Source organism: Lissotriton vulgaris, chromosome 1_1, assembly GCF_964263255.1.
Source record: "Lissotriton vulgaris chromosome 1_1, aLisVul1.2, whole genome shotgun sequence".
Lineage (NCBI taxonomy): Eukaryota > Metazoa > Chordata > Amphibia > Caudata > Salamandridae > Lissotriton > Lissotriton vulgaris.
The window spans coordinates 2,043,039,822-2,043,060,563 of NC_141685.1; the positions used below are offsets into that span (position 1 = coordinate 2,043,039,822).

At 44.9% G+C, this 20,742-nt stretch overlaps 1 protein-coding gene across 6 annotated transcripts in view; it reads left to right on the plus strand.

Annotated features, from left to right (window-relative positions):
• The window catches only part of C2CD5 (C2 calcium dependent domain containing 5), a 915,439-nt gene that overhangs the window by 445,601 nt on the left and 449,096 nt on the right, over nucleotides 1-20,742 (plus strand). For all 6 annotated transcript variants that reach the window (XM_086920391.1, XM_086920370.1, XM_086920386.1 and 3 more), the window contains one exon: nucleotides 2,695-2,886. In XM_086920391.1, the coding sequence (XP_086776517.1) occupies nucleotides 2,695-2,886 (192 nt within the window). The remainder of the gene's footprint in view (nucleotides 1-2,694; nucleotides 2,887-20,742) is intronic.

A 20,742-nucleotide genomic window follows, 5' to 3' on the forward strand; every position in this document is an offset into this window, starting at 1 on the left:
ATGTCATCCTTGTGAGCAAGTGCTCATTCACAAAGTAAATCTACATTGAGCGATGGGATAAGTTTGTTGCTCGGTGTGGCGCTTGAAACACCAGTATTTTACAACCGAACTTTCTGATGTTCTGTTGTTCTGTTGTTCTTTTGTTGTCCCTGCAAGAACAGGCTATATTTACTCAGGGTCCAATTTCAGTAACGACTCACAACGTGTTGATGCCTATGACCCTGCTTCTGTCCAGTCATTTCCATCTTCAAAGGTGATGGGGCCGAGGACCAGTGAGGTAAAACCTCATAAGGAAAGGTGTCTGCTGTAGAGGCTGCCCTGGGCACTTGTCATTGGCCATCCATCCTCTGTGTCTAAAACAGTGCGACTTCTATGATGTTTTGAGATCTTTGTGCAGTGATATAGGGCTTTACAAATAGCTGATCACGTGCTTCATATAGCGTAGGTTGGTCAGGTTCCCGAGGTTATTGCCTTGTTTGCTTGTCTGCGTTGGAGTAGTTTGATTGAAAACGGACATAGCTTGATGTGCCCCTGTCTGAATCCGCATGACCCCTGTATTATGATAAACGCATCTCGACTTTTTATTAACCCCAACACACTGTTCCCCTCCTTACCCTTTCAGTTTCAATTAAAAATGCGCGATTTATGTCTAGTGTTTTAAAAATAGTGGGGTTACTGCTTTAAGATCAGTGAAACAACAACAAAAGAGTGTTTGCTTTAAACCTAGTTAAATAATTGATGCTCATTGGCACTAACACAGTTTCTCATAGATACAGCATGGGAAAACCCCTTTGATTCACCAGGCGCTTGATTCTTTTTGCGACTTAGTAGTGTGCATGGAATGGGGAAAGTGTTTTCGCCGAGACTGTTGGAAAGAGCCTTAAAGCTGTTTCCAAAATTTTGATGTATATTGTAGTCCCCAAACCCCATATAATGTGTTGCTTTGTGAATTGTTAGATAGGGATTTTCCAGGAAGGTTTAAGGATTGAATTTATATTTTGGAAAAGAGAAGTTTGGAATGCAGAAAAGTTGGTTTTGTGGATTTGCAGAATGAATTCAATGTGCAAGCATGAAGTGTTACCGCCAGGGGCGTTGCTTGGTCAGTAAGATTGGGGGTGGTGGTACCAAAAATCGTCTGGCATATAATGCATATAGATACACCATACTAGAAGCATGACTCATTGAGAGGGGTTAAAAGGGCCATGGAAAGGGAGAAGCGAATTCGTAGAGGTAGTAAATGAGAGAAAATACAATCTATATATATAAAAACGAAAGGATGCCTGTTTGTCCTTTATGCATTACTACACCATTCATCCGATCGGCATGAAACTTTGGGAAGTTGAGTACACTCCCGCGAAGGTTTCTGGCACCCCCCCACCCAAAAATTGTTAAAACTTGTTGAGTACACCCCGTGAAAAAAACTAAAATGTGTTAAATATTGTCCCCCCCGGTCACCCAGGGTCCTCATAATCTTACCAATACTGAACGTTTACAGTTTCCGGTGCAACTCGCTTTTGCAATGATCATCAAGAAAGCACAAGGACAATCGCTGCAAGTGTGTGGACTAGATTTGGAGAATCCGTGCTTCTCACGTGGACAACTGTATGCGGCCAGCTCATGCGCCGGTAAACCTTCTGATTAATCTTTCGAATACTGAAAAAGACAGCAAATTTGCGAGCGTCGTCGACAGTTATACCCCTCAAACGGAAATCGATAGGTCAATCTACATCAGAAGCACGAAACAAAAATGCCTTACGAGCTTCAGAAACAGACGAGCAACGGGAAGCAAGATTAGAAGCTGTTCGAATACAAACAGCTCAAGCCCGTAATTCTCAAACGAACGAGCAACGAGAATCAAGATTGGAAGCCGATCGAGTACACAGTGCTCAAGCCTGTTCTTCTCAAACGAACAAGCAACAAGAATCAAGATTGGAAACAGATCGATTACGCACTGCTCAAGCCCGCTTGAAAGAAACAGGAGAGCAACCAGAATAAAGATTGAAAGACATTTGAGGACGCACTGCTCAAGCCACACTTAGAAATGTTTTCCATATCAAAATGAATAAGTTTCAATAACAATGACACAAAGTAAATTGAATGTTATCATAACGAGTTTCCTTGAATTTCCTTTCTTCTGAGCTTGCAGCAATGCGCGACGGGTAAGCTAGTATTTTATAAAATAACTAACATTTTTGAAGACTTCCAAAACATCTGTGTATGTAAAAATTACTTGTAAAATCCAACATACTTCTTACCATACCCGACAAAAAGCACCTGTACACAACTATTTTCCGGAAAATGCATTTATTAGGGGGTGTAACACCTCAAACACCCCACCTAAAGCTACGCCCTTGGTTACTGCATACTGACAGGTACACTTTTTGAAGGAGACAAACACACATTTAAAGTGGGACTTGTGTCAAATAGACTACAGTAGAGTAGAGGAGAGCAAATTGTTTTTGTGTTTTCCCAGGGACTTTATATCGATTTTTGCATCACATTGTGTATTTCTACAAGTTCAAAGTAGCAGTCCTACGCTTCTAGGCACTATGATAGTTATTTTCTGCAACTGCTTTTATTTCACAGGCCTAAGTATGTTGAAAGTTCAAATATTTCTGCTTGCAAATGGCCTTAATTTAATATGACAAAAATAAGTTACATATTTCCTAACAGTTTCTTATTCTCGTGTTTTAGACTTGATGAACCTTCGCCTCCGGCTTGTGGGTTTTGTCACATACCTTATGATGAACTCAACATGCCATTCCCTGCACATCTCACGTTCTGTTATAGCTGTCGAAAGCAGAAGGTTCCTGATGTTCTGTTCACGACAATAGATCTGCCGGCAGATGCAACCGTGTCTGGGAAAGGTTGTCTTATTCAAGCCAGGTATCAGTTTGAAAATGCCGTTTTTATTCTATTTATACCTCTACATGCTTGTTTTTATTAACCTGCTGCAGAACACCATAGCATTGTTTTATAGAAAGAATTTAACATAAATGATAAAATATTTTGATTTCGTAAGTACTCAGTAATTTTCAGCACATTGTTCAATACAGTATAATTTTCTCACCACCATGACTCTTGTAGTGGAAGATCTTAGTCCCCTTTATTCCAGACTTGTGTAATGTCCAGGCCATGACACAGAATCATTTTTGATAAGCATAAATAGTTTAAACATGTAGATCAAAATTAAGAATATTGTAGGTTTAGGAGGCAGGTGGGTCAGCTGGAGAAAGTGGGTTAATGATTACCAAGGCAAAGCCCGTACTTGAGTTACTTGTACTGACTGATACGTCTTCCTCTGGACCTGAGGGAAGATTACAAAGCAATCACGTCTGGCCAGACAAGGAGCACCACTCACAACAAGCAAGATCCACCACCACAGAATGACTATAATGCTGCTAATACACCAGACATAAATCAGGAAGATAGAAGGAGAAGATATCACCAAAGAAGAGAAGGACTCAGCCGGCAGTCTAGCAAGTAGTGTATCTGAAGGTGAAGAGAACTCTCCCAAAATACATCAGGTATACTAGAAACAGCATGGCTAGCCAATCTTTCAACAACTATTTATCATAGTTTTAGCAGCCAGAGTATGTTCCCTTGTAACAGCAAAGAATGCCCACTCAGTCCCCAGCAGAGTCCAGTCCCAGAATGAAGTGACATGCTGTAGACAAAAAGTAGGTTGTGCAGCCAATTTTAAAACACTAGCATCAGAGAAGAGATTGGTTAGTTTCTGCCTTTCTGTCAAACACTTTGGTAAAAGTCGCCCCTTCCCTCATGTTTCATTTAGCGAAAGGAGCAGCCTGCTACTTGCCTCAGACATTATCTATCCATGTGTGGCTGAATCCAACAGTAGGTCTGTATGTGGGAAGAAATCATTGGGCATTTTTGGGTTACCCCCAACTCACATGAGGTAAAATCACTTTTGCCAAATGTAAAAACTGATAGGATCTCAAACTGTTGTGGGGTTCGAACCAATAAGGGGACAGCAGAAGTGGGGTAACCAAAGGCAAATGCTGTGTGGATATATCGTAGATCAGACCCACAATGTCTTGTTATGCCTCTTTCATCAGCACTGTGGAGCTTAGCCACAATTTTCAATGCCGTACTAAAACCTTGTTGTACATGGCCCTTCTTTTGTTATTTCCCTAAAACTTTTCACTTTTTTCCTCCTGGTTTTTGCTGATTCTCTTTTTGTAGCCTTAGGACTCTGGGCACTTTCCCAGTGTAATGCGGTGTGAAAGCACACGCGGCCTCCATACACATTGTAGGAAGTGGTGCTTACCTGATTGGTTTAGCTGCAGTACATGTGAGTACCTTGTAAAGAGGTATACCACATACCCAGGGTAGGTACTGCACTGGCTACTAGTAGGTCGCAGCCCTGATTATGGCACCCACAGGAATAGCCTTTTAAACTTGTCTCAAGCCTGCCATTACAGACCTGTGTGAGCGCAGTTGCACTTATGATCAGGTTAGCATTTCTAAACCATTAGCCAGTGCTGAGTGGGCTCTTCACTACCACTAAGACACCCCTAGCGTAAGCCTTGATGGGTGGGGCAAGTGCTAGGGGGAAGGCAGGGCAGGTATGCATGTGCAAGCCGTGCCCAGGTAGTGAATAATCCCCATGTGGGTTTTCCCCACCTAGGAGGTCTGCTCTTTCCATGGGACAACATTGGGGAATTGCTGAATGACTTTTAAACTACAGTTTTAGCTTACAGCCGGGAGTAGCTTCATGGTGTTTTCAAACATGTCTAAAGCCTTCCATTTTACGCCTGTGTGTGCGCATCAGTAGTAGTGCCCCATTCTCTCTCGTGCGGTACTACTGAACTTGCGACTGCGTGTGTGGACCGACTGTCCAGTGGTACCCGCATCATTGTGCACTTGACATTGTGCCTCATTCCAGGGAGGTACAGCAAACCTTACTGTGGGTTGATTGTAACTGGATTGAATGGTCGTACTCGTATCATCATGTACCAGACATTGTGCCTCATTCACGGGAGGTATGGCGAACCCGACTGTGGTTTGATTGTAACTAGATTGTCTTGTGCGACTCGTATCATTGCGAACAAGATTTTGTGCTTCATTTCCAGGCAGGTACGGGGAACCTGACCATGGGCTAATTGGGACTGGATTGTCTGTTGCGAATCAGATCATCGCACAACCGACGTTATGTATCACTTCCCATGCGGTGCGGGGACAGCTGCACCCCTCATTTCTCTTCAAAGTTTCCAAATCACTTCCATCTCAAATCTACATTGGATCAGACAAGGTATCAAGAGGGAAATCTCAATAAATATCCTCCCTTTTACTTTGGAAACAGTTTGCCAACTGATTACTTATAAATTGGGACTGGTGGTTAGTAGACATACTGCTAGGAAAGGGTAACTTCGTAATCCCTGCAAATAAATCCTAAACCTAATTTTTAAAACCTTTTTTAGGTAAAATATCCTGATTCTTCCTTACAAATCACTGGTTTGTAGTCACACATAGCTGCTCTATAAAGGGTTTTATCATCAGCCAAGTAGTTTTTCCCTCAATCTCTATCCTATCCTTTGACAGTTCTGTTTGTGGGTTCTCAGATTGCTAGAAAACCAAGGGGTAGGAAGACAAGGGCTTTTCTGCCTCACATGATGAGATCGCCCGATATTATCGAGAAAAATAGTAATCCATTTATTAAAGTCAGCAGCAGCAGCAAATACCATGATACCCTGTATTACGGACAAGTTCTCTTCCAATGGTGCAGGAAAATTCCTTTGTTTCACCTTACCACAAGTGCGTGAAGAAAGAACCCTAGCCTTGTTTGGTATGGTGTGTAAAAATAAAGGCTATGCCAACATGGTCTGACTAAGTTAATGGCAGGGGAGTACTTTGCTTTAAAAGACAATGGTTAATATACATAGCTTGCAGCATGTGTCCCGCACTGTGAGTGGGGAAATCATCAAGCGGAGAGAAGTCAAGTGCATTTAGCGTTTCAGTGAGTGCAATCATTTATTTATTCAAAGTCCTAGAAAAGTGACAGTTAAAGTGTCTTTGAATAGTCAAATTGAATTTAAGGTACTAGCAGGTATCTTAGTGATTGTATTAAAATGATTTCTAGGGCCTGGAAGACTGTATAACAGAACTCTTTAGAGGGAACTTAATGCATTTACTTCAAAAGAAAACAGGATAGCTTTGCAGTCGAATAATTCCAAATTGAATATAGAGCCTTAAATTGTGTCCTTAAAAACCACCATTAATCTGCCCTTTCACCTATTTAGCCAGTATTTTCACAGTATGGAATACCCTGCTTGGATTGCAATGGCTAAATCGGTTCCAGAAGTGTCTCGTATCCATGTTCCATTAAAAATACAATACCTGGTCTGTGTGCTTTTGACCAGCAAGCTTGTGTAAAGAAGAAAACATGAAATGGATCCAGCTTATGCACCGGATGTCATGAATTGATGTATTGAGCACTGTTAGCCTTAAACAGGTCAGGAGAAATAACCTCAGGCACCCATTCCCTCTGTGTGGATATAGTAGTATGTTATGTTATATTGTTTACAATCTCAGCTTATCCAAATTCATGAGATTTATCTGCATGCAGAATGTCTTGAGCTTCCTACATATGTTACGTTCCTAAAGGAATTGGATAGAGTTCTTGCTATGCTGGCTAATACAAGCATCTTTGGTGATGGCAAGCTTCCATTTGGCAAGGGGGTGTGTCTTCAACTGTGATGTAACACACCCAGTAGAAGATAGGTGGTGTAAAATAAAAATACAAAACAGAGTCCAGTTAATGCTCTTAACCTTAAAGGCTCCCTCTTAAAGGCTAGCCTACTTGTAATTTAAGACAAAGTAAAAAGAAAATGAAGCATAAAATGAAACACATGAAGGGGCGAACCCTACAATATATCTATAAACTTCACAGGAGCCAGGCACCTCCTAAAAACCGCAATATGCTGTACAACGCCAACATTGGCAATAGCATTCCCTGATGAATAAGCGGTCACTAGATTGGACAGGCCCGACAAACGGGGTGGGGGACTGGCCATTGCCATACGTCACCCTTATTACATTAGGACATTAGACAGGGTGTCCTCTGCGAATATGGAGCTCCTAATATTTAGAGTGAACAGTCCCAGGTCATCATATGGACAGGGGCGTTAGTATATCATCCCCTGGAGGCAGCAATAAGGAATTCCTGACTGCACTTCTGGATAGACTGGTGCCTCATGTTCTGAAGGCTCCTCCAATTCAGACGCAGCCAGCCTTATTACCTCAATGGAATCCTTAGAGCTATCGTTAAGGGTTACCAACTCCACTCACAGGGCAGGCCATATGCTAGTTGCCATTTTCTCCAACGTGGGCGATCTAGCGGTTGAACCTCCCCAACTTCTTGACTGGTCTGACCACATGGCCTTACGATTTTCATTACCATCTTCCTACCTAGCAACACGGACTTATAGCCAGAAAAACGTGCGACAACCAGGGGCAAAAGTAACTCCCCTAGCCTTTGATCGGGCGTTTATTGCCCCCTCACTGGACGAGGACGTAGATCCTAATTCTGCATGGGAGAGACTAGTTGGAGCAATTCAGGGAGCCTTAGACATCATATCCCCTTTGAAAAGAGCCACAACACAGGAGAGGGCAGCCCCCGCTCCTTGGTATTCAGACACCCTTAGAAAGGAAAAATCTCTATGTAGGGCCATAGAGAGGAGGTGGAGGAAAACTAAGGAGATATATAATAAATTAGCATACCGGACATCTCACAGAGCCTACCTAAAAAGCTGTAATACAGCAAGAAGGACCTATCTGGGGTCCGCATAGCGGAGGCGGATAATTCCTCCAGGGAACTTTATAGGATCCTGAAGGAATTTACTAACCCCAAGGCTAGTAAGGAAGCCCCTCCCCCACTCAGGATCGGTGTGAAGATCTAGCCAGGTATTTTACCAGCAAAATCGATCTGATTTAGCTGTCCTTTGGATCGATATTAGACAACCCAGAGGAGGAATATCTACCTGAAAACCGACCACAAGAACCGGCCGTGCCCTATGGGCTGGACACCTTTACCAAGGTAACCAGAGAGCAAGTAGAGCTCCTATTAAGCCGTGTAAAATCAGGTTCGCCATTAGATCTGGCGCCTTTAGCCATTATGGCAACTCTCAGCACGGTCTTGGCAGATGCTCTTGTTAAGATATATAACATCTCATTGGAGGTGGCGGTCTTTCCAAATGAATGGAAGAGTGCGCGGGTAAAGCCACTCCTGAAAAAGGTGTCAGCAGACCCGAATGCCCTACAGAACTATAGGCCAATCTCTCTTCTCCCCTGCTGCTCGAAGGTCTTGGGAACTCTGGTGAACCACCAGCTTTCCAATTACTTGGAACAGCACAACCTTTTGGACCCCTCCCAGTCTGGATTTCTTGCATCCCATAGCACTGAGGCTGCACTGTTGGAGGTGACGGATACCATAAGGATGTCCCTGGATAGCGGGACCCCAGTAATCCTAGTCCTCCACGACCTGTCAGCAGCATTTGACACCATCTCACATAAGACGCTGCTAGGCAGACTGAGGGGGGTTGGGGTGCAGGGAAGGGCCCTCAAGTGGATTCAAATGGTACCCAGAGTATCCAGCTAGATACGTTTGTATCACAAATTGCCAAGGTAGATAAGAGCGTACCACAGGGATCTGTGCTCAGTCCGACCCTGTTTAATGTATATGTAACCCCACTGGCCGAGATCATCAAGGGCCATGGTTTTCAAACTATGTCATATGCGGACGATATGCAGCTAATCGTCCCGATTGGGGAGGATGTCATCTCCACCCAATCAAGGTTCAGAAGCTGCATGTCCAGCATTGCGACCTGGATGGGGAGGAACGTTTTACAGCTCAACTCATCTAAAACCGAAATACTGATGTTTGGGAAGGCAGAGGAAATCTGGTACTCAGAATGGTGGCCCACTTAACTGGGCGATGCCCCCACACCCAGGAGCTGTGCGAAGAATTTGGGCATCAAGATAGATAACAAACTATCCATGGAGGAACAGGTCAAGACAGTCTCAGGTGCCTGTTTCGACACCATGAGAATGCTTAGGAAGGTCTTCCTGTTTTTCCCTCTGTCAGCAAGCAAGACCCTCATCCAGTCACTCCTGGTGAGTCGGCTGGACTATGGAAACTCGTTGCTGGTAGGAGCAAGGGAAAATCTTTTATCTCGACTTCAGGTAGTGCAGAATACTGCGGCCCGGCTTGCCCTCAACAAACCGGCAAGAACTCCATCAGCCCCACTGCTGCACCAGCTACACTGGCTCCCATTGAGGAAGAGCGCTATTTATAAGATGCTCTGTGTAGCCTTCAGATCACTACAGGGAAAGGGCCCAGCCTACCAAACATGTCTAAAGCCTACCATTATACGCCTGTGTGTGCGCATCAGTAGTAGTGCCTCATTCTCGCTCGTGCGGTACTACTGAACTTGCACAGTCGGTGTGTGGGACCGACTGTCCAGTGGTACCCGCATCATTGTGCACTTGACATTGTGCCTCATTCCAGGGAGGTACAGCAAACCTTACTGTGGGTTGATTGTAACTGGAGTGAATGGTCGTACTCGTATCATCATGTACCAGACATTGTGCCTCATTCCCGGGAGGTATGGCGAACCCGACTGTGGTTTGATTGTAACTAGATTGTCTTGTGCGACTCGTATCATTGCGAACAAGATTTTGTGCTTCATTTCCAGGCAGGTACGGGGAACCCGACCATGGGCTAATTGGGACTGGATTCTCTGTTGCGAATCAGATCATCGCACAACCAACGTTATGTATTACTTCCCATTCGGTGCGGGGACAGCTGCACCCCGCATTTCTCTTCAAAGTTTCCAAATCACTTCCATCTCAAATCTGCATTGGATCAGACACGGTATCAAGAGGGAAATCTCAATAAATATCCTCCCTTTTACTTTGGAAACAGTTTGCCAACTGATTACTTATAAATTGGGACTGGTGGTTGGTAGACATACTGCTAGGAAAGGGTAACTTCGTAATCCCTGCAAATAAATCCTAAACCTAATTTTTAAAACCTTTTTTAGGTAAAATATCCTGATTCTTCCTTACAAATCACTGGTTTGTATTCACACATAGCTGCTCTATAAACGGTTTTATCATCAGCCAAGTAGTTTTTCCCTCAATCTCTATCCTATCCTTTGACAGTTCTGTGTGTGGGTTCTCAGATTGCTAGACAACCAAGGGGTAGGAAGACAAGGGCTTTTCTGCCTCACATGATGAGATCGCCCGATATTATCGAGAACCATAGTAATCCATTTATTAAAGTCAGCAGCAGCAGCAAATACCATGATACCCTGTATTACGGACAAGTTCTCTTCCAATGGTGAAGGAAAATTCCTTTGTTTCATCCTACCACAAGTGCGTGAAGAAAGAACCCTAGCCTTGTTTGGTATGGTGTGTAAAAATAAAGGCTATGCCAACATGGTCTGACTAATTAATGGCAGGGGAGTACTTTGCTTTAAAAGACAATGGTTTATATACATAGCTTGCAGCATGTGTCCCGCACTGTGAGTGGGGAAATCATCAAGCGGAGAGAAGTCAAGTGCATTTAGCGTTTCAGTGAGTGCAATCATTTATTTATTCAAAGTCCTAGAAAAGTGACAGTTAAAGTATCTTTGAATAGTCAAATTGAATTAAAGGTACTAGCAGGTATCTTAGTGATTGTATTAAAATGATTTCTAGGGCCTGGATGACTATATAACAGAACTCTTTAGAGGGAACTTAATGCATTTACTTCAAAAGAAAACAGGATAGCTTTGTAGTCGAATGACTCCAAATTGAATATAGAGCCTTAAATTGTGTCCTTAAAAACCACCATTAATCTGCCCTTTCACCTTATTTAGCCAGTCTTTTCAGAGTATGGAATACCCTGCTTGGATTGCAATGGCTAAATCGGTTCCAGAAGTGTCTCATATCCATGTTCCATTAAAAATACAATACCTGGTCTGTGTGCTTTTGACCAGCAAGCTTGTGTAAAGAAGAAAACATGAAATGGATCCAGCTTATGCATCGGATGTCATAAATTAATTTATTGAGCACTGTTAGCCTTAAACAGGTCAGGAGAAATAACCTCAGGCACCCATTCCCTCTGTGTGGATATAGTAGTATGTTATGTTATATTGTTTACAATCTCAGCTTATCCAAATTCATGAGATTTATCTGCATGCAGAATGTCTTGAGCTTCCTACATATGTTAAGTTCCTAAAGGAATTGGATAGAGTTCTTGCTATGCTGGCTAATACAAGCATCTTTGGTGATGGCAAGCTTCCTTTTGGCATGCGGGTGTGTCTTCAACTGTGATGTAACACACCCAGTAGAAGATAGGTGGTGTAAAATAAAAATACAAAACAGAGTCCAGTTAATGCTCTTAACCTTAAAGGCTCCCTCTTAAAGGCTAGCCTACTTGTAATTTAAGACAAAGTAAAAAGAAAATGAAGCATAAAATGAAACACATGAAGGGGCGAACCCTACAATATATCTACAAACTTCACAGGAGCCAGGCACCTCCTAAAAAGCGCAATATGCTGTACAACGCCAACATTGGCAATAGCATTTCCTGATGAATAGGCGGTCACTAGATTGGACAGGGCCCGACAAACGGGGTGGGGGACTGGCCATTGCCATGCGTCACCCTTATTACATTAGGACATTAGGCAGGGTGTCCTCTGCGAATATGGAGCTCCTAATATTTAGAGTGGAACAGTCCCAGGTCATCATATGGACAGGGGCGTTAGTATATCATCCCCTGGAGGCAGCAATAAGGAATTCCTGACTGCACTTCTGGATAGACTGGTGCCTTATGTTCTGAAGGCTCCTCCAATTCAGACGCAGCCAGCCTTATTACCTCAATGGAATCCTTAGAGCTATCGTTAAGGGTTAACAACTCCACTCACAGGGCAGGCCATATGCTAGTTGCCATTTTCTCCAACGTGGGCGATCTAGCGGTTGAACCTCCCCAACTTCTTGACTGGTCTGACCACATGGCCTTACGATTTTCATTACCATCTTCCTACCTAGCAACACGGACTTATAGCCAGAAAAACGAGCGACGACCAGGGGCAAAAGTAACTCCCCTAGCCTTTGATCGGGCGTTTATTGCCCCCTCACTGGACGAGGACGTAGATCCTAATTCTGCATGGGAGAGACTAGTTGGAGCAATTCAGGGAGCCTTAGACATCATATCCCCTTTGAAAAGAGCCACAACACAGGAGAGGGCAGCCCCCGCTCCTTGGTATTCAGACACCCTTAGAAAGGAAAAATCTCTATGTAGGGCCATAGAGAGGAAGTGGAGGAAAACTAAGGAGATATATAATAAATTAGCATACCGGACATCTCACAGAGCCTACCTAAACAGCTGTAATACAGCAAGAAGGACATAACTGGGGTCCGCATAGCGGAGGCAGATAATTCTTCCAGGGAACTTTATAGGATCCTGAAGGAATTTACTAACCCCAAGGCTGGTAAGGAAGCCCCTCCCCCACTCAGGATCGGTGTGAAGATTTAGCCAGGTATTTTACCAGCAAAATCGATCTGATTTACCTGTCCTTTGGATTGATATTAGACGACCCAGAGGAGGAATATCTACCTGAAAACCGACCACAAGAACCGGCCGTGCCCTATGGGCTGGACACCTTTACCAAGGTAACCAGAGAGCAAGTAGAGCTCCTATTAAGCTGTGTAAAATCAGGTTCGCCATTAGATCCGGCGCCTCTAGCCATTATGGCAACTCTCAGCACGGTCTTGGCAGATGCTCTTGTTAAGATATATAACATCTCATTGGAGGCGGCGGTCTTTCCCAATGAATGGAAGAGTGCGCGGGTAAAGCCACTCCTGAAAAAGGTGTCCGCAGACTCGAATGCCCTACAGAACTATAGGCCAATCTCTCTTCTCCCCTGCTGCTCGAAGGTCTTGGGAACTCTGGTGAACCAACAGCTTTCCAATTACTTGGAACAGCACAACCTTTTGGACCCCTCCCAGTCTGCATTTCTTGCATCCCATAGCACTGAGGCTGCACTGTTGGAGGTGACGGATACCATAAGGATGTCCCTGGATAGCGGGACCCCAGTAATCCTAGTCCTCCTCGACCTGTCAGCAGCATTTGACACCATCTCACATAAGACGCTGCTAGGCAGACTGAGGGGGATTGGGGTGCAGGGAAGGGCCCTCAAGTGGATTCAAAGCGTACCCAGAGTATCCAGCTAGATACGTTTGTATCACAAATTGCCAAGGTAGATAAGAGCGTACCACAGGGATCTGTGCTCAGTCCGACCCTGTTTAATGTATATGTAACCCCACTGGCCGAGATCATCAAGGGCCATGGTTTTCAAACTAACTCATATGCGGACGATACGCAGCTAATCGTCCCGATTGGGAAGGATGTCCTCTCCACCCAATCAAGGTTCAGAAGCTGAATGTCCAGCATTGCGACCTGGATGGGGAGGAAATGTTTACAGCTCGACTCATCTAAAACCGAAATACTGATGTTTGGGAAGGCAGAGGAAATCTGGTACTCAGAATGGTGGCCCACTTAACTGGGCGATGCCCCCACACCCAGGAGCTGTGCAAAGAATTTGGGCATCAAAATAGATAACAAACTATCCATGGAGGAACAGGTCAAGACAGTCTCAGGTGCCTGTTTCGGCACCATGAGAATGCTTAGGAAGGTCTTTCTGTTTTTCCCTCTGTCAGCAAGCAAGACCCTCATCCAGTCACTCCTGGTGAGTCGGCTGGACTATGGAAACTCGTTGCTGGTAGGAGCAAGAGGAAGAGAGCTATTTTTAAGATGCTCTGTGTAGCCTTCAGATCACTACAGGGAAAGGGCCCAGCCTACCTTAGGAATAAAATCAGATGGTATCGCCCAGCCCGACAACTGAGATCTAGTAACTCCAATCTTCTGTGTACCCAGAAAATACGGAAGGTACGTATTGGAGGTAGAGCCTTCTCCTACCTGGCAGCTAACCACTGGAATACGCTCCCACAAAACCTCAGGTCCTGCAGGAAACTAATCAATTTAAAAAAATTGCTAAAAGTTCTGTGACCGGGATATAAGGGTAATTTTATATCCAAAGTGAAAGGTGCAAGCACCATTTCACTCAGACTTCAATGGGAGGTCTGTAGACACAGTTTGCATGAGCTTCCATGGGTGGCATAATGCATGCTGCAGCCTATGGAAGACCCCTTGGTTACCAATGTTCTGGATACCTTAGTAGCATATACTAGGGACTTACAGTGGTACCTCAGCATGCCAATTGTGGGGTGTACAAAGTACTTACCATGGACTTTAGAGGTGAGTGCACTGCCACAGGGGTCCTGGTTAGCAGGATCCCAGGGAACTACGGTGAAAACACACTGACACCAGGCAAAAAGTGGGGGTACCTATGCCAGAAAGATCCTACTTTTCCAACTCTGCATGTAAGGGGTGTAGTTGGGAAGTGCAAGGGAGAAGACACCACTTTGGTGGAACTCCAGAATCCTTTGAAGAATTCTGCGTGTTGAGGGAGGGACTGCAGATGAAAAAAGTTTCCTTTAGGGGGAATAGGGTCCTCCTTTTCCTACACTGCAGCAGGGGCAACTAGCAGAAAAGGCCAAAACTAAAACAGGTAAGACTGTTCTTTCTAGTTCTAAGTGTTAAATCACCAGTTTTGTACCCTGTCTGGCTTAGTGGGGTGTGGGTGAAGAAGAACCGTATTATTTAGGAGATGGATGTGGCATTGGCCTTTTTGTAGAGTATGTGTTAAGACATCGATCTAGATATTACCTCATTTTGGTTGGTTTCTCTCTGTCTAACTGCTCTGTCTGGTAAGTTGATTCCTTAGTGCTTTGTGGTGATTTTTGTTGACCCGGGTAGCTTACTTTTTGGTAAGCATTGGTGTTTAGGTTTATAATTTATTTATTGAATTTGAATTAACAAAAAGAACATAAAAAGCTTATACAAATCTGACTTCCCACAATCGTAGGGAGGCTGGTAAGATTATCAAAACAAACTCCCCCCCAACACCTCCCCCCCCTACAAAAATTGTCCCCTCCTTTTCTCTCTCCTCCCCTCCCTCCCCTCCACCTCCACCCCATGGGGGAACAAAGACCCCGTGATTTGTGAGGGAAAGGGAAATACCCTCCATGCCTAGGACATACCATATGCGGTGTAGCCATCCTGAATAGGTGGGGAGATGAGCTGAACCCCTCTGCGCCAAAATGTTTTGGAGGGCTGCCCCTAGAGCCAGGCCTATTTGGCGGCCTCTAGGTGATTTGAGAGGGAACATTAGGGCATTGTGCAAGCCTAAGAGAATATAAGCTGGAAGGCAAGGAAGTTGCGTGCCAAAGCAAGTATCAACAACATCGAGAACCTGTTTCCAATAAGTGGCTATGTTCGGAAACTCCCAAAGTATGTGCGTTAGTTACCTGAGATCCACATCCCCACCAACACAAGGGGTCTCTTGCTGGAGTCCCCTTGTGGAGTCTAGAGGGTGTCAGATACTAATAAGTGGCTATTTTGGTGGCTGTCTTTATTCCTGCAACATTACGTGCTGTGTGTCTGGCCCTATAGTAGATGTCTTCCCATTCACGTGGCGTGAGCTCGTGGCCTAGTTCTGATTCCCAATGTCTTTGACTCTGGGACTTATTAGGCGCTAGGGCGGTTTTAACTGGCTATATAGTTCCGATATAAGGCGGGTATCGGACGATTTGGATAGCAGCCATTTCTCGAATGTTGTCAGTTGGCGCTGCTCCCGAGGGTGAATATTGTTATTGTTATTGTTAGTGAGTTTTTGTATCGCGCCTAATCACCTGCAGGTATCTAAGCGCCTGGAAAGATGGTAACAGACAATAACTTAGCAAGATGAAAGCTGAGGTCATAGCTGATTATACTGTGCTCATGCTTTTGCGGAACAGAAATGTTTTTAGACTCTTCCTGAATCGTAATAGATTCCCTTCCCGGCGCAGCACCTCCGGCAACCTGTTCCATAGCTGAGGAACTTGCACTGAAAAGGCTCTCCCTCCCTTGGTCACTAACCTGTAGCGAGGGCAGACCAGTAATTTGGAGTCTGAAGATCGAAGTGTTCTCATAGGGCAATAAAGTTGCAGACGATCTTTGATGTAGGTTGGGGCTTTGCCATAGATTGCCCTATGGGCCGTGCATAGGTTCTTAAATTCCACTCTTTCTTTAATGGGGAGCCAGTGCAAACTTTGTAGTAGGGGAGTGGCTTTAGATCTCCTCGGTAGCCTGAAGATCAACCGGGCAGCGTCATTCATTATGACCTGAAGCCTACTGGTCAGAGTTTTAGGTAAGCCAAGGTAAAGGGCATTACCGTAATCAATTCTGGAGATGATAGTGGCCGCTACTATTGATCGCATCATGGGTTGTGAGAGGACAGGAATTAACTTCCGCAGTTGCCGAATGATGTTTGTGCAACTTCCCACAACCGTGGAGATCTGAGGGGCCATTGACAGATCATCATCCAGCTTGATCCCCAGGCTCTTTACAAACGGGCTTGGTTTTGGAGCAGGGCCTAACTCTGTGGGCCAGTAGAGATCACACCAAGGTGAGGCAGTGGATGGGATCACTAGTACCTCAGTCTTATCAGGGTTAATTTTTAACAGGTTATCCGTCATCCATTGCACTGTGAACCGCAAGATGTTCTGGGCTTGGAGTTGTGCGGCCACAGTGTCATCGACACTTAACAGCAGTTGCGTGTCGTCCGCGTAATTAAAGACTTTACAGCCCATGGTGGCCAAAGAAGCAATCAATGGTTGCAGGTAGAGATTAAATAGAAGCGGGGACAGGGCGGACCCCTGTGGCACCCCGCACTCTAAAATCCCTATCTCAGATGTTTCATCCCCCAGTTGTATCTTTTGGGTCCTTCCTGTAAGGAATGATTGCAACCATTGAAAGGCCAGGCCCTTAATTCCAAAGTCCTTCAATCTTTCCAAAAGCAAGGCATGGCTGACAGTATCGAACGCCGCTGATAAGTCCAGCAAAATCAGGGCGCTCGGTTTCTTGCAGTCAGCCATGCCTCTTAGATCATACATCAATATCTGGAAGCATCATGCTGTGTCTGATTTGCTGGTATCGATACCACTCGATTTCAGAAAGGTCCTGTTGTTAACAAAAGTCCACAAATGTTAGGGGTAAAGAATCATCAGAAAAGTGCCATATGGATCTACAGCCTTCTTGGGTCCAGCGGAGAAAGGTCTCCATTCCATTCCATTTAAGAAGTCTTTATTCGATTATTTCATCTTAAAAGACGTACATACAAATTATACATGATAAAATAACAAATTCACATAAAATCCGTTGTAACCGACATTCTTATAATGGGTACAAAACATTAATTCATTGTGGCGTTAAAAAAGTATTAAATCAAATATAACAGACATTCTTATAATGGGTACATAGCAATAATTAGTAATAGAATATAAAAACCTGGAAGACCTAGATCTACAATTAAAAGTCACATTAAAATGTTCAAAGGCAAGCCTAGCACTGACTGTTTTTTAAATACCTAGTTCTAATCACCCACACCCATCCAAGGAATTTAGCCACACCAGTGACAATAAGAGGGGTTAGGTCGGTTTTTAAGAGTCTGCTAGCCTCAATAGCTGAGGGAGTACTTTGGGATCTGCAAACTGGGCCAAGCCATTTGGACCTTGGAGCAGCATACAGTGGGCAAACAAACAAAAAGTGATCAACACTTTCGCTCAAAACTTGACAATGAGGACAACATTCAGACCCACTTGAACACCATTTGTTGGTAAATACCCTTAAAGGCAACGTACCACATCTAAGCTGATGGAACAATTTGCGATCCATTGGTTTGGTGATTAGGTCCCAATATTTTTCAACCTTGGGGGCATCTTTGAGATCATTCCGGGGGAGAATCCTGGGTTGTCTACAATGGGTGTCAGTGGTGATGGGAAAGTTGTTAATGCCCTTCTTTCAGCTACCTTGTCCCTCGCCACAAGGGGAGCTCCTGTAACTAGTGAGAGGTAGAGGCTCCGGGACGTGGAAGGGGATCTTCCACAGTGACTTCTTCGCCACTGCCCTGTCAATGAAAAGCCAGAGCTTTTCGGATTCAGGATGATTACTCCACGAATGTTCTAATCTGAGCTGCCAAGTAGTAGTCTGGAAGATTTGGAATCCCTAGTCCTCCCTCCCCTGGGGACCTGTAGTTTAGCTCCCAACGTAGTCAGGGTTTCTTATCAGCCCATATGAAACCCTCCACCTCATGCTGAGGGTAATGTATGGTGCCGGGGGGCGGGGGGGTTCTAGTGGAAGTGTCTGGAAAAGGAACAGAAGTTTGGGTTATATAGTCATTTTCACTGCTGCTATATAGTCATTTTCACTGCCGCTATACAGCCTAACCAGGACAGTGTGTACGGTCTCCACTGGCTGAGGTGTGACCGTATTTGCCGGAGTAGAGCAGTGTATTTCAGTGATGTAGTTTATTGTAGAGATGTGGCGAGTTGTATTCCCAGGTGTATGGTATTGCAACTGGTGCCCATTGAATAGGGTAAGCATCTCGCAGTTCTGCTAGTGTGGCTGCCTTAAGAGAAAGGCTGAGAGCCTGAGATTTCTGAATATTCATTTTAAACCTCACCGCCTAGGAGAAGTGCTCCAGCTCGGTCAGGAAGGCTGGAAGGGAGGCCTGGGGAACTTGCAGTGATGCTCACATCGTCCACATATAAGCTTAGTGTGTGTTGTCTCCCCCAAAGCTTACTCCTTTATATTTGGCTTGTTGTTCATTCTTTGGGCCATTGACTTCATGTACAGAGCGAAAAGTAGGGGGGAGAGAGGACACCCCTGCCTTGTCCCTCTTTGGATGGGAAAGGGAGAAGATGTATATTTGTTTACCCAGACTGAAGCCACTGGTCTAGTGTAGCCACTAAAGACTCAGTCTATAAATCTGACGGGGAGTCCAAAGTCACTCATGGTTGCTTTTAGATAGGGCCAATGTACCCTGTTGACCTCTTTTTCAGCATCAACAGATAAAAGTCCACAAATGTTAGGGGACAAGACTCATCAGAAAAGTGCCATATGGATCTACAGCCCTCTTGGGTCCAGCGGAGAAAGGTCTTCACTTCCATTCCGGGGGAGAATTCTGGGTTGTCTACAATGGGTGTCAGTGGTGCTGGGAAAATTGTTAATGCCCTTCTTTCAGCTACCTTGTCCCTCGCCACAAGGGGAGCTCCTGTAAGTAGTGAGAGGTAAAGGCTCTGAGGACGAGGAAGGGGATCTTCCACAGTGACTTCCCCGCCACTGCCCTGTCAATGAAAAACCAGAGCTTTTCGGATTCAGGATGATTACTCCACGATTGTTCTAATCTGAGCTGCCAAGTAGTAGTCTGGAAGATTTGGAATCCCTAGTCCTCCCTCCCCTATGGACCTGTAGTTTAGCTCCCAGCGTAGTCAGGGTTTCTTAGCAGCCCATATGAAACCCTCCACCTCATGCTGAGGGTAATGTATGGTGCCGGGGGGCGGGGCGGGGGTTCTAGTGGAAGTGTCTGGAAAAGGAACAGAAGTTTGGGTAATATAGTCATTTTCACTGCCGCTATACAGCCTAACTAGGACAGTGTGTACGGTCTCCACTGGCTGAGGTGTGACCGTATTTGCCGGAGTAGAGCAGTGTATTTCAGTGAGGTAGTTTGTTGTAGAGATGGGGCGAGTTGTATTCCCAGGTGCATGGTATTTCAACCGGTGCCCATTGAATAGGGTAAGCGTCTCGCAGTTCTGCTAGTGTGGATGCCTTAAGAGAAAGGCTGAGAGCTTGAGATTTCTGAATATTCATTTTAAACCTCACCGCCTGAGAGAAGTGCTCCAGCTCGGTCAGGAAGGCTGGGAGGGAGGCCTGGGGAACTTGCAGTGATGCGATCACATCGTCCGCATATAAGCTTAGTGTGTGTTGTCTCCCCCAAAGCTTACTCCTTTATATTTGGCTTGTTGTTCATTCTTTGGGCCATTGACTTCATGTACAGAGCAAAAAGTAAGGGGGAGAGAGGACACCCCTGCCTTGTCCCTCTTTGGATGGGAAAGGGAGAAGATGTATATTTGTTTCCCCGACTGAAGCCACTGGTCTAGTGTAGCCACTGAAGACTCAGTCTATATATCTGACGGGGAGTCCGAAGTCACTCAGGGTTGCTTTTAGATCGGGCCAATGTACCATGTTGAACGCTTTTTCAGCATCAACAGATAAAAGTATGCGCTCGGTTTTGAACCTCTATGCTTTATCTATAATATGGAGTAGTCTTATTGTATTATTTTCACATTGTCGGTTAGGGACAAATCCAGCTTGGTCTCATTCATTCAGGCCAGGAAGAAGGGGAGACAGCCGCAACACCAATGATCCCGTGAAAATGTTTAGGTTAACGTTAAGGAGAGGGAACGTCCTGAATGAGGCACAGTGTCTCTTGTCTTTACTGGGTTTGGGTATTACGACCAATGAAGTTGCTAGCATGGTTTGTGGGAGTACTGAGGAGGACCCGATTGCGTTGTATAAACTGTTGAGAACCGGAGCGAGAATGTGGCAGAAGGTCTTGTAGAACAGGGCCGTGAACCCTTCTGGGCCTAGGCACTTCAGTAATTTCTGTTTGGAAATAGCTGCAATTACTTCCGCTACCTGAATAGGGGACTGGAGAGTCTCCGCCTGTTCTGGCGTTAGTTTGGAGGTGGCCGCTTCCTGCAAATACTGGGCTGGGACATCTGGGGGGAGATCCT